The 15,039-nt window shown below is 32.4% G+C and overlaps 1 protein-coding gene across 1 annotated transcript in view; it reads left to right on the top strand.

Annotated features, from left to right (window-relative positions):
• Window positions 1-5,299: 5,299 nt before the first annotated feature.
• LOC127717821 (uncharacterized) overlaps window positions 5,300-15,039 on the top strand; it is a 44,562-nt gene continuing 34,822 nt past the window's right edge. Inside the window, exons 1-3 of the mRNA XM_052223663.1 lie at window positions 5,300-5,420; window positions 11,726-12,186; window positions 14,745-14,840. Of these exons, the coding sequence (XP_052079623.1) occupies window positions 14,802-14,840 (39 nt within the window). The 5' untranslated portion in view covers window positions 5,300-5,420; window positions 11,726-12,186; window positions 14,745-14,801. The remainder of the gene's footprint in view (window positions 5,421-11,725; window positions 12,187-14,744; window positions 14,841-15,039) is intronic.

Genomic DNA, 15,039 nt, shown 5'->3' with positions numbered 1-15,039 from the left:
TCCTTTCGTCTTTTTTCGTATATTTGCAATGGTGGTGTCGGATGGTTTTCATATTGTCCGTTTGGAATGTTTTCCCTCTTTTTAGTAAGTTTTGTTAAAGTGGTTGTGCCTTCTTAAGTGGAAAGGGCATTCTCAAATCAAGCTTTCTTAATATGCAAATGCTTAAGGATATCAGTTTAATGTTACTAAGAAAAAAAGAAACTAGTTGTAGATTTGAACTCATCACTTTTTACATATAATCTCGAGTACGGGCATGCTCAGTTGTTGATATAAAGGTTTCAGTCCAGATTGATAGTTGACCTTCTTTTTTTTAAAATCCTTTTTCATAGCTCATTGCGATTGATGATTGATATGACAATTTCTTTCAAACGGATTTTCATTTTCTAAAGTACATACTATTTACAGCAGAGGCTCGAATTATGTCATACAACTAAAATTAATTCTACTTCGTATGAAACGAGAAATAAATGAACAAAAATGAAAGGAAAATTGAAACCAATCTAATACCAATATTAGACTGGATGGGGTTTACAGAATAGAGAATAATGGGCAAAGAGTGCAGAATAAAGGGGGAAAATAACGAAGAGAGAAACATAGACGCAAAAAATACAGAATAGAGAATGATGGTGGGGTAAAATTTAAAGAAAAGAGAATAATAGGCAAAATAAATAAAGAATAGGACATAATCGTTTAAAAAATAAAAAAATAAAGAAATGAAGGAAACCCCCATCCAGTCCCTAATACAGTCTATATATCCCTGAACTTGATGACATAGTTTACTTATGACGTACGTGCATTTCACTTAACCAACTAAATAAGAAATGTTTCAAATAAAGCAGCAGATTTCCTTATACAAACACAAATTATTCATTATGTTTCGTACATGATAAAAGAGTTAAGTCAAAAGTTCAATGTTTCATAAATTAAGTCATTTCGATTGAATAGTAATGAGTTTATCGTCTTTACATATCTTTCAAGTTAATGCATCTAATCGAAAATTTATGTTTTTACATTTGATCCGTAGACTTATTAAATAAACCATAAACATTAATATTTGTAAGATATTCGTGTTAACAAAACGTAGTGAACATACACAATTAAGTCTCAAATCGAGCTAATAAAATGATCATTGTAATGTATGATATCTTACACATTGTTAAAGAAATACGCCAATCGTGTTTCACGTATGATTTGAAATGTCTGTATGTCTACAATTACACTTCAGGTAATTGAACGAATGGGTTACAGTGAATAATCAAGACATATTGTCCAAGAACTAGTTCTATTTTTCATGCGTTTTTAAGGAGTACTGTTTTGAAGATGTGTGCAAAACGTTCTGATTACCTATAGGTTAGTCTTGGCTTATGCCAAACAATAACTTGAATAACACGAATTTATATCGTTATGTTCCATTGAAGGCAGAGAGCCTTTGTTAGGGTGACAATTTAACAGCATAGAATGAGAATTGTCTCTTCTTGATGTTGTCTTGAGTCATAGATTTGAAATAGCGACAACAACTGTATTTACGTTCTTGTCGGCAAATTTTATACATTAATCGAAATTTATCACTACAAAACGTTTATTATTGTGCGTGTCTATTAATAAAACAAACCTATTTTATTTTTAGAAATTTACTTGTGATGATATAAACGTCACATAAAATACGTCACTTTTTGTGACGTTTATCCATTCATGTGACGCGCAGTTTATAATTCGTTTGTGGTGTCCTGTTGTGCTGTCGTAAATTCATGGGAAGTGTCCGTTGTTATTCTGCGGTTTACATATTGTAATGTACTATTATATTATTTATTTATGTATTTCTCTGCTGAGTGTTCTTGCGCGTGTTTGTACAGTATTCCTGTCACGTAGTGTTGTCATTTTAGCAATATTTTTTTTACATTGCCATATTAGCGGGAGGTTTGGCTAGCATTTAAACCAGGTTCATGCCCTCATTTTCCATTAAAATGTCCTGTACCAAGTCAGGAATATGGCTGTTGTTATCAGACAGTCCGTTCGTATGTTTATTGGCGTTTGCTTTTGTTGTAGTTCAGTGTTTCTTTTGTTCCGTTTTTACTCTTATAGTTGATGTTTTTCCCTCGGTTTTAGGTTGTTACCCGGATTTGGTTTTGCTTAATCGAATTATTACTATTGAACAGTGGTATACTACTGTTGCCTTTATTTATTCCAATCATAGTACTATTTATGTATATTGTCTGTCAATCTGAACAAGGACCTCTGTTCAAATCTCATAAACAAATTTAGAAGATCTAAATCAAGGTAAAAAACAAAAACGGAGGGACCTCCAAAAAGCGCAAGACTGAAAGCGTCAATACGGTAAGCTTTTCCTCCTATGCATTCATCCCACGCCATGCAAAGTCAAACTCTGTCAAAATATGACAAACGGGAATAAAACACCATCTTTAAATTAACAAATCAGACAACTATATTTGTACCTAAAGATCTTAGAGTGCGAAAATATGTCGCTACTGATTTCTTACACAGACACATCGTATTGGTCAACCAATTTGTGTTGTGACCGTAAAACATATGTAGATAAACTCATCATAAATACCAGGATTATAGTTTAGTACGCCAGATGCGCGTTTCGTCTTCATAAGACTCATCAGTGACGCTCGAACACAAAAAGATAACCACATATCTTTTAAAAGGATAAACACTTTAGGATCTTGGGTTTTATTCAAGTGTGGTTCGACAATATCTAATGCGGTATTGTAACAAATTGTGAAACCTCGCGAACAGGTTAGGCCTACAAAGCTCAGATACATGACCCCAAAATAATTAGGTGGTGCAGGATAAATGTTAATTATACGAATGTTTACAATTTCACAGAAAAAGAAATTAAAAAAGAAGCAAAGATACCAAAGGGACATTCGAACTCATAAGTCGAAAACAAACTGATAATGCCACGGAAAACAAAAGACAAACAATAAAAAAAAACAAATAACAGTATACAAAACTCAAGATAAAAACTAATGACTGAGCAACACGAACTCAATCAAAATACGGGAGTGAATTCAGGTGCTCCGGAAGGGTAAGCAGATCCTGCTCCACATTTCGCACCCGTCGTGTCGCTCAAGTAAGTACACACCCGGTGGTAAGTTTAATCCGGTAGGTAACATTCGATGAATAGAAAACGGGATTGCGGTTACGATAATTGGAAAATATTCGTCGCCAACTGTGAAACAGATATTCCATAACGGTCAATCAACTCGTGAAGGCGTTCGTAAAATTTCGTTGGAATTATTTCAACTTCACCACTTTGAAATATAGCTTCCGTGTGCAGGAGACGCAATCTCTGGAATATGGTATATACTCCATATGCAGACGTTGCAGGAATATTGCTACATAAAAATGGAAAGTTCACATTTGGGAAGCTGAAATCGTCTCTTTTGTCGTAAAGTTTTAGTCTTCTTTTGTCGTAAAGTTTTGTTCTTAACTGTAGTGTATTAAAGTGGATAGATATTTATAAAGATAAACGTGAAAGATGCAGCTGTTTTTTTCTCTTTTTAAAAAAAAAAGTACAAATCATTTTATGCAAGACCTATTTTTACGGATTGTAGCACACAAGTACTGCTGAGTAATAATGTTTTAAAAAATTCATTTACATACAATGTTGCACTTTACTCACAGGCATTATACAATATTAAAGGAGAAATGAAAACTAATTGTTAAACACATGTTACTTAATTATCTTATGGTGTGCATTACCCCGTAGAAGATATTTAAAACCCATTTCAACACAATACAAGGAATTATGAAAAATCAAAAAGATTGTAAGTATGTTTTTTTTTACTTTAACACCCACAATGCAATGTTAATACAAATAATGCATTTATTATTGGTTCAATGCATATTTGTGTTAATAAATAGTTTTAGTTAAAATTGTATTATGCCCATGTGATGTGTACTTTAACGTTTATATCTGATGGTCAATTCAGCTGTTAAGATAACTATATATACACATATGCAAGTGTCTGTTCTAAGTCAGGTACCCCGGATGGTTGTTAAATGTCAAATCCTAATGTCATGTTTTATTTTCTTATGTGCGATTATTTTACAAATTTGGTGTTGATGGCAATCCATAAAATGACAGTTCTGATAAAAAAATTAAATGTAAATTTATGATCGCCTTTAGAAGTTGTAAGCTCATTAGAGTGCATGAGTTGATAGGAAACATATAGCGCTATCCTATGTGTAGATTATGCGTATGTTTTTATATATAATCATAGTTAACACTTTGTCTTTCTCTAAACAGAATAAAAATATGAAATATAAAGCGCTTTTGTTGCGTCAATCAATAGTCATTGTGTCTGTATAACTGCACCACTATGTCAAGACGGATAGGCAATATGGCTATAAACGTAACAATGTGTTTGCCCATGATCTGGGATTTCGTATTTGGATTTAGTATTTGTATCTGAACAAATCATGTACAGTCATTATTTCCTTTGCCTAATATATTTATAAAAGTGAGATCTTTAAACTTTGAAGTTGATGCTGTGTTAGATATAGATGTTATTTTCTAATAATGGTTAAATGAAATGTAGTTTCTGAATGCCTTGTTTGTCATCATAGTACTCTTTTGGAGCAATTGAGATCACTCCCGGGTTTTGGTGGGGTTCATCTTGGTTTCTATGTTGAGCTATGCATACTGTTGTTGTCTTTTGATAATTTTTATTTTTTTATCAAGGCATTATAAAAATGAGGAGATGTGGTATGATTGCAAATGAGACAACTATCCACCAAATTGTCAGTTTGTGTTCGACTAACGAGTGTCAATGTTCCTTTGATATCTTTCGCTCTCTTTTAAAAAAAGATAGCATTTTTAGATATGCAGGATCCATGTTATAAACGTTAACACAACTGTTAACATACAAAACACCAACAAGTTCTGTACATGATCTGTCTGGTTATACTATTGTCCTTTTGTAATGTTCTAGGTTCGAGAGAAGGTCAATACACTTTTTAATAACAAGAAGCATGAAGATCTAGAAATGAAAATCTGCCGACAAATTAATATTTACCTATTCTCTAAAATAACATATGTTATTTGAATTTGAATGAAAAACATATTCATTATTATACATCAAGGATTATATTGACATTTATCTTAGGGTGTTACATTCGACAAATAGTTGGACGTTACTTTTTGGTACTGGCTGTTTTTCAGTAATTTACAAATTTGACACTCACTAGTAATTTTTTTTAAAATCATCTTCTTACAGTACTAAATGAGTACCTTAAACGGATCAACATCATGAAATTGAGTATATTAATGGAGAGACCTTTTTATATACTTTTCAAATGTAAAATAATACTTTTGATTATAAATTCTTATCAATGGACAACTGTTTCATCAACGTTGAAAATTCCTTCCGTTGTGCCTGTTGTTAGTGAAGGTAAGTGGTTAATTACTTAGTTTATTTGACAACTACTTTTACACTGGATAACAATGACATTTAAGTACCCTATCAAAATACTAGAAATTTCAAATATGCAATTCAATAGTATGCCCCAACTCATTTAAATTTAAATGTTTTTGTTCTTCTATAGGTCCACGAAAGAAGCGTTTGTTTGTACTTGTGTATCTGTGTTCTCTTCTTTTTGTTATAAGTACTGACTTTTCATGCAAAACATGCAATCTTGATTTTTAGCAATAACGTTTTAAAATTTCTTTACATACAAGTTTGCACTTTATGCATATGTGTTATATGATATTAATTGAGACTTCCTGTAAAACAGTTGTCACTTAATTAATCTTATAAGATTCTTCAAGCAATCCTATGTTACAAGGAAATTGGAATTTGAAAAGATGTTCAGGTTGATTGTGACTTTTTGACCGGATTTCGATCCGCATGGCGGGTGTTTCATGCGTTTCAGGAAACGCTCACCCTGTCGACTCAACTGGTCTCACTCCTTTTGTAGTTCACTCTATTCCCTCAGTATTAGCTTGTTACCTTGATTTAATATTACTTTTTGAATCGATTTAAAAGATTTGAACATAGGTAATTTACCTCTGCCTAAATTATGTACATTTATGCAAATGCTGAAAAGTCTGAGATGTTTGAAAATTTGAAATAGTCTTGTCAAAGGTATCAGCACAGTACAAAACCACCTACTAATTGGCTTGTTTCCTGTCGACTGACCTGGTTTCACTCCTTTTAGAGACCATGTGATTCCTTCTGTGTTTGTGTGTTGTCATTATTTATCTATTCTTTATCGATTAATGAGGTAAGCTACTGTCACCTTAATTGTTCAATTCAGCCATTATAGAATGTTTCTATAAAGGCAACAGTAGTATACCGGTGTATACATTTTATTAAAAAAAGTCGGTAATATTTTGTTAACTTGATTTTTGAACCAATTTATCTTTTTGTCCCTTTGAACAATTCTTGCACATTTTTATGTTTCAAATATCTGAAAAGTATTCCTGAAATCATGCAATTCTTTATTTGTGGGTGCCTTGAACCAAATATACTCTGACAGGAATTTTTCGACAAGGTCGAAACAGTATTTATTTATTTATGTATTAATTTCCTCATAAGTATTTATGTATGAAATGTAATACAAACAATGTAATTTTTATCCCAAATAGAAATATTGCAACAGTTGTGTCATAAGAATTACGTAATGTGATAAAAAAATGAACTACGCAAAATAATAAAATGAACTTTTGATAAATCATGTCATGGACTTTCTTTAGTCATACAAGATGTGAAACTATTGTTATGACATGCACAGCGAGCAGCTGAGATCACCCACACTTTTTGGTGGGGTTCGTGCTGCTCAGTCTTTGGTTTTTTTATGTTGATTTGTGTACTGTTGTTTGTCGGTTTGTATTTTTCTATTTAGCTATGGCGTTGTCAGTTTATTTTCGACTTATGAGTTTGAATGTCCCTTTGGTATCCTTCGCCTATCTAGCTCTTTTGCTCTATAATATTTGTGTTCGTTATTGGAAGATTGTATGCTACCAAAGTATCGAGTTTTTGTGTGGTTCGTGTTTCATGGGATTACGTTTTTTATAAATTGTTTGTTGACCTTGTTTACCTTTTCATCGCCTATTGATTATTTTTGCCATAACGTTGTCAGTTTTGCTTTGACTTATGAGTTTTTAATGTTCTCTGGATATTAGAGCTTCAGCTAAATTAAACATATTTTAAAAGTAATTGGTGTCAATATTTAATTGTTTTGGCTTACAAATTGCAGAATTGAAACTAGTATATATGATAAATGACGATTTCAACTTTGCAATCACAAACTACCATTTTTTAAATTGTAAAGTTACTCTTGCAGCATACAAGGTATGCAGTTTTTTCAGGCTAGTACTCAAAATATATTCTGACGAAGCTGACTTTTATGTGCGTTATCTTGCCTTAACACAACAGAAACTTTACAGAGTTATAGATAAACAGACTTTCGAATACAAAACCACAATCCTCATCAACAGCTTATTTTATAATTAAAATTAATTTAGAAAAAAAAGGGTATTTTATATCGTGAAAAGGCCTAAACATAGAAATATAATATTTAAAACTAGTTCTGACATCCAAACTGCAAGTGCTACAAGTGTGATATCCTAATTTATTCCGTTTAGATGGTTCATTATTTCGATGGTTTCAGAGTATTGAAAACTAACAGGCCTCTCACAAACACTGTCAATTTAAGGACATTTCATGAAACCTGTTGAGCGACAGTTTCAAATAATAGCTGTCTCAACAAAACAAACAAATGACGTGGTAGGATTGCCAATGATACCTCTCTCAATAAAATTCCGAATGAATTGGATGTTAGCAACTATAGATTACCGTACGGCCGCTTAACACTGAGCAGAACGAAGACTGTATATTCACCTATAAAAAGCCAGTAAAATACTAGAATTGGCAGTACAAGACTGTATTGATTTATACGCGACCATTCTGAACTAGTCTAATTTTTCTCAATATACTTGACGATATTCGACTGTCTTGTATTCGACCCTTGTGTAGACCACACGTAGTTATTTTATCTATATTTCACCTGTACCAAACCTTTACTAAACCATATCTCAATATAATTTCAACAGTCTGAACCATACTGGACCCATTCTTATTCATACTCAACTAGTTTATTACTGGTTGAATAACCGCGAACTTGTAACTTACTCTAATCTATTCATCGCTCCATCAATATAGTTTGTTTGATATATGTCTTATCTTAAGTTAGCAATAACAAGCAAGTATATCTATGGATCAAATTGATTATAATGTTCATGATGTTTCTACATATTCAAATATTCGGCTTTGAGCGTTCCTGATGAAGGTAAATCCAGAAAAGCCCTTCTGACGCATGAAATTTATAACGTGTTGTTTTCATTTTTTACAGCACTGGGTCGATACCTCTGTTGGTGGACTATCAGTCCCCGAGGGTATCATCAGCATAGTAGTCAGTACTTCGGTACTGACATGATTTATAACAAAACTTTCTAAAATTGTCCGTTAATAAATTTTGAAATTATGAAGATTTGGCTTTTTTTAGGTCCTTTTTGGTCATACAGCTCTTCAACTGTTTCGATTCTTATATATCCTTGACTTTCAAATATTCGTTCCTGGTTAAGGTAAATCCAGAAAAGCGACGCATGAAATTTATAACGTGTTGATTTCATTTTTTATGCAAAAGCGATTAATTTCAACTGCATGTATTACTGTTTCTTCCTAACCAATGTTAAAACAAAGATTAAGCTTTGCAGCACAAATATGAAGCATCAATATCCACATTTGACAGTTAACTACACAGTCAGCTAGATGAACAACTTACGCCCAACAGATGGCATTATTTAACTCACCCAGCAATGACGTTGTGTAGGTTTTAAATGATTGAAAAGATTATAAAATATGATACTGTGGATTCATTATCATTCGTGGAATACCAATTTTCGTGGATTTCATGGGTAAAGGTAAAGCACGAATTTCAATGTTTGACAAAGTACACATTTCTATAAGCTAATATGCAGACTTTAACAAAACCACGAAATCAAATATCCACGAAAATACAATTTTTCCTCAATCCACAATAATTGGTACCTACGAAAATGAATGAATCTACAGTATTGTATTGGACACATTTGTGATTGACTGACTAAGGTTTAAAAACAGCAATCATATCCTGTATAACGTAAGCATGAATTTCAACATTTATATTGTAATTTGCATAAAGTTAATAATTGTCTGATAAAATTTGATACTAATTAATTTGAAGAGCTATTGTTTTAAAAAAAATATCACCCCTGCATAATTTATATACATGTTTATCATAATCCTTTAGCTTCCTCTAAGTATCAGTTTATGGTCGATTATGGTTCATATTTGGTTTACTCAAGGTGGAATAAAATCAAGTATGAAATCAATTACAATTTTGACCAATTCAGAATGGTCAAATATAAACCAGTACTGTAACAGTCAAGCGAAAATAGTGGCAATTTCAGACTTTAACTTGTTTAAAAGCGCGTGATTACCTCAGCTGGCATCCTGCAATAGCGATCCCAAATGTTATCTTGCATTCAAAATTATGTGCCGTCTTTTATTTTCCTGTTTGATTAAGTAAACATCCTTTTGGTAACTATTCTGAGCAGGCTTTTATTGTGTGTTTATTTGAATAGTTCAAGGGAAAGGTTTATGTGCATAAATAATGGTCTAACATGACCACAGTGTCTGTGTGCATTAACCAGGGTATCTGGACCATGTGTTGATTGTCATCGTTATTCTATAAACGTCTCTTATAAACGTTTCTTGGATGCGTCGGGTGTTTGTGATTAGTGATTTGCGTCTTACATGTTTTTTTAGAATTTTTGTTCTCCTTTTGATATAATGGTTCTAATAAATAGAAAAGAACTTAATTGCAGATATACACGTCCATGACACAGCAATTCGATGGCTCTTATATTCAAAGACAAGTAGAGGTGTATCATTTTTGCCATGAAGATTCAAATGAAACAAATGTAATATCATTTACAGCATTAAAAATAAAATCGGTTCAATATTTTGGATTGAGTAACAGTGAATTTAGGTATATAACTGTTAATCTGTATATTTAAGAAAATATGAATTGATAACAGAGAATGTATCATCTCATTATCTGCAGGCATTGTAAAAAAATATACCTTCAAGTGTTATTTCAATTGGGTCTTTAACAATACATTGTGTATCATATAAAATAAAATGATTATTTATTCATTTTTATACTGCAATTGGGTGTCTTATCAAACATTAACAGCCCAAGAGATATCGCTAGCCTGTATTTGTATACTATACAGATATCGCTTTAAAGCTCCGCCCACTGCCGTACAACTTTTGGGTATTGCTGTTGACGAGTGTTGTATGAACTTTCTTGACCTCAGGATGTGTATATTGCAGTCGCATTCCAATGACGTATTGCTTGACCTTATGTGAACAATAGATTAATTTACGTTCTGTTTGTTTTCAACCATTATTTAGAGAAATATGAAATAGAAATGAAAATATTTTGTCTTCCATTCTTTTAATTTTATATTCTATATGTCATAAATGCATTTCATGTGTAACACACAAAATCAAACCATGCAACAATGTCAAAATTCAGTGAATGTCACGGTCAGTTCGAAATTCTGAATCGTAGGACAAATCATACACTTTTGTCTTAAATCGGACAATGTTTTGTTATTTCTTTTTACTGTTGAAATTAGTTGTTATGTTATAATAAATATTTATTAACTTTGAACGATGTATTATTGGTGACTATGCGAGATTCTTTTCGGCGTACCGGTCATCAGCTGATTGTGTGATTTTTTTTAATATTACTACGCAGGCCTCAAAGGTAAAATAAACAAAAACTAATAAATCGAAAATCGAAAATAAATGCAATAAATGTGAGTTTTTTTGTCTTTCAAATCAAAAACAATGTACAAAATTAATTGCAGGATAAAGACAATAAGTGTTTAGTGTCTTTAAATATCAGCTGTATTTGTACTCGGCTCGAAAGAAACAGGAGTAATAGCTCGCTGAAGCTCGCATTACACCTGTTTCATAGCCTCGTACAAATACAGCTGATATCTAAAGACACTAAACAGTTATTGTCTATATAAATCCTCACGGGAAAATTACATACTACAGTTTATATTATCACCAAAGCGAACATTAATATTATCAACCGAATCAAAAAATGTTTGTAATTGTTTCTTTTCTTGTCAATTGTTGCATTATTTATAAGTTTTATAAGTGCAGTGTATTGGAAAGGGATCACAAATATTTTTTTATGTATATGAATATAACTTCATCGCACCTGTTCTACCAATACGTTTTCAATTATTTTCTCCTCTGTCCGTCCATGATCCCGTTCTCTTTTCCTTGCCCGATGACACCGAATGATATGATTTTCCTAAAATTTGCAACACAACTAATACCACGAGTGCAACAGGACTTTAGAACCAACAGTGGCATCAGATTTAAACCCCAATATTTGGTAGGGTTCGTGGTACTCAATCGACTTTGTTGTGTTTTTGGGCATAATAGTTTTCTGTTTGTGTTTGAACTTTGTTGTGGTCGTGGCGACGTATGTCTTTTTTAAATTCTAATGTTTATAGCCCCCTTGCTATCTGTTTTAATTTTGTAACACGTGGACTAATGTTTAAACTGATTCCGGTATATTACCTTGATATTACCTAATATCATGTTTTACCACATTCATTTTTCAGAGTTTGTCAAACTTACAATAACCACATATACCTCTATAGGAGCTCGATACAAACGCTCAAACCCTCGTAATAGTACAATAGGACAAGGGAATCAATCAAAATTTTTAAATTCCGAACCACCAGTTAATTCAGTGGGCGCATCAAATCACACAGGATCTCCAAGTTCTGGACAGCCCATCAGTTCCAATGGACAAGGGACACCCACAGGGCTTAATACGAAAGGAGCAACGACAAATCAACCTAGTTCAGGATCACCTGTAGTTCCAGCTAGTTCCACAGTTCCACGAAATCCTATAGGTTCATATCTCCTTCCTAATGAACTCCGTGTTAGTTTTATTCTTGGCAATGATACAGTTCATCTAGATTTGATAAAAAATAAACAATTTGGCAAAAATATAGTTCCTGTGTTCACCAAGTTCTCGGATGGCAGTATCGTTCAGCATGGGCTCTCAGCAGTTAAGGTACTAACATTATAAAGAGTTTAAGTACAAATGTCTCCAGATAAAGATATTAGATTGTTTCCCCTATACCATATAACGGTATGAACTGATGTATATTGATAGTGTTTACAAATAAACAGTGATAACTACAAAAAAGAAGCAAAACCTTTGTTGACATGATTCAAAGAATGAAATTTTATTAAAGTTATCACAAAAACAGCAATAAAAAACACGTTCACAATGTGATATTATGTTGTGTAAACAATATAAATATAAATTTATCGGTCGTCCCACTGTCTGTATCACTCTGCTCAGTTCTTAATAAAATTGCATATCAAGGCTTTGTGACGTCAAATACGTTGACTCGGCATTAATAACTTTGACCCGGACATATCACCGACGTCATAATGAATGAACCGAAGTTGATATGTTTGACCCGAACTTATCGAATCAGCTTCCGGTTTGCTGGTGAAACAAAGAAAACACTTGATTAAATCGATTATCTGGTTGTCTGCATATTGATATTGTAAAATATCAGTTGTTCGACACAATATGAAGTCACTCGACAAAAAGTTTTATATTGAGACTCGCAGCTGATATTTTACAATATCAATATGCAGACAACCTGATAATCGATACTTATAAATACCGTTTTTTTGGTTTTGTTTTTACTTTTTGTTTTTGCTGTTTTGTATGATAACTTTGGTGAATTTTCTTTCCTCGAATCACGTCAGCACATTATGTTGAGAAAAAGAGAGAAAGACATGAGAAAGTCAAAAGGGGAGGTTATCGAATATTGCATCCTCATTGTAATTTTTCAACTTTTATCGCGATAAATAATATGCCGTGTTTTCATTTCTTGAAAAACGTTTTCCTGACAATTTTCTCATTCATCAAAATGAACACTCGTGTATATATGATGACTGTTTATAACCACTTGGTCATTTACATTTGCGATGTTTTGTTCCCTATGGTATCACCAACCTAGTTGTCAGCACTGCTGTGTTGATATTAAATGTTTTGATAACGTTATTTTCTATAAATTCAATGTGTATAAAATGTTTGAATTCTAGTATTTGAAATACTTGCTGTTTTAACCCCCAGTCACAGATGACCTAAGTCGTATTTGGCACAACTTTTCAATATCTTATTTTGCAATGCTCTGATTGTTTTGGCCTTCAACCCGTTTTGATTGGAGTGTGAATGATGAGTTTTATGCAAACCAAATGGACGACACGCGTACCACATTGTAATCCTGAAGTTTTTATGAGTTTGTATAAGAAAATATAACGGCATATGTTATGACGTAAATCAAAGGAAGTTGTACTTTTACGAATATAAGAACAAAGTAAACTAATTTTCAGAACCTCAATAGCATACCAATCGAAAGTATTGCACTGACATAAGGCGGTTGCGCAATGCTTGGTGGTGTTGTCGTAGAAAAAAAAGAAAAACATACAGTTCTAGCCATGGGAATGGTTGGGAATGTAAAAAAAGCAGATCTACTCTAACATTTCTAAAGGGATCTTTTAGCACTAAACGTGTTTTGTATATACGTATTTATCAACATTTCAGTTGAGTCTAAGCAAAACCAAGACAATTTCGAGACTAAAAAACGAATAAATGAATTATGTTACTCGAGTTTATCTACTTACTATATACATCACTTAACAGACATTACTTAGTGTTACTAAAAGCTAAATATGCTTGGAAAATGAATTCAGTTGATATTATCAACTCGTTCATATTAAATATCAAAAAACAAAGAGAGGAGACACCAAAAATGACGGGAAAATGAACAACAACAACAAAACATTACACAGAACTCTAAAGATTGAGCAACTCAAACTATCACCAAAACCCAGAATTACACTCAGCTGCTTCGGCAGGTTAGTCAGTTCATCCTCTTCATGTGTTACACGTCCTAATGTTCATGTAATCAAAATTTCTGTGATAAGTCTCAACCGAGGAAAAGTGGAAATATTCGTGGTCATCTGTGACATAGATATACTATAACGGTCAACTAAATTATAATGGCGTCCGTCAAATTTACAAAAGGATAGCTAACACTTTACCTATTGGAACCATTTGAATAACATAACTTCAGCAACCCTTTATCAAGGAGTATTGTATCAAATTGTAATTATATAAGCCATTTGGCGACGCTGCAGGAATGTTGCTACATATCAATTACATAGACAGTTATAAGTTTTAAAATATCAGCTTTATCCATATAGAAACACGCTAGTAAACTAAAGCTTTTAAGACTTTTTTAAAGTTCTTTTAAAAAAATATCCAGACTGAAGATCTAGTAAATATATGATATTTCATAATACGTGTATATCCATACATATAAATGATTACTTCAATCTGTAGTTGAATAGAGAGGTAGAGGTACTCTTTATGTTAATGTCACAATCAATAAACTATATAGCTTACTCACGTATCTGGGGCTCTTTTCACAAAAAATCGTACGACTTAAATTTATCGTAAGTTATTCTGAAATGTACATGACTTACTGTATTTTCATTCGTAGCGTATATTTTACAATACAAATATGATATAATTTTCTTTTTCAGCATGTTGGTTCATATTATACAGACAAAGATCACACGCATAATGTACATCTTGAATGTATGTCCAATTCAAGCAGCACATGTACACACTATAGACTTGTATGTACTCCTTTACTGTGACCTCTATTAAAATCTATTAATTGATCCCTTATTGAAAAAATCAATATTTATCCATATCCATCTACAAAACTTTCATTAAATGATACATTACGTCTAAGCTATATTTGAACACCCCGTAATTATATCTACAGATGAAATTTAACAAATAGTTTTGTTATTAAATATATTCATTCATTTA

This window comes from Mytilus californianus, unplaced genomic scaffold (assembly GCF_021869535.1).
Source record: "Mytilus californianus isolate M0D057914Y unplaced genomic scaffold, xbMytCali1.0.p SCAF_10, whole genome shotgun sequence".
Classification (NCBI taxonomy): domain Eukaryota; kingdom Metazoa; phylum Mollusca; class Bivalvia; order Mytilida; family Mytilidae; genus Mytilus; species Mytilus californianus.
This window is presented reverse-complemented; position numbering and strand designations above follow the sequence as displayed.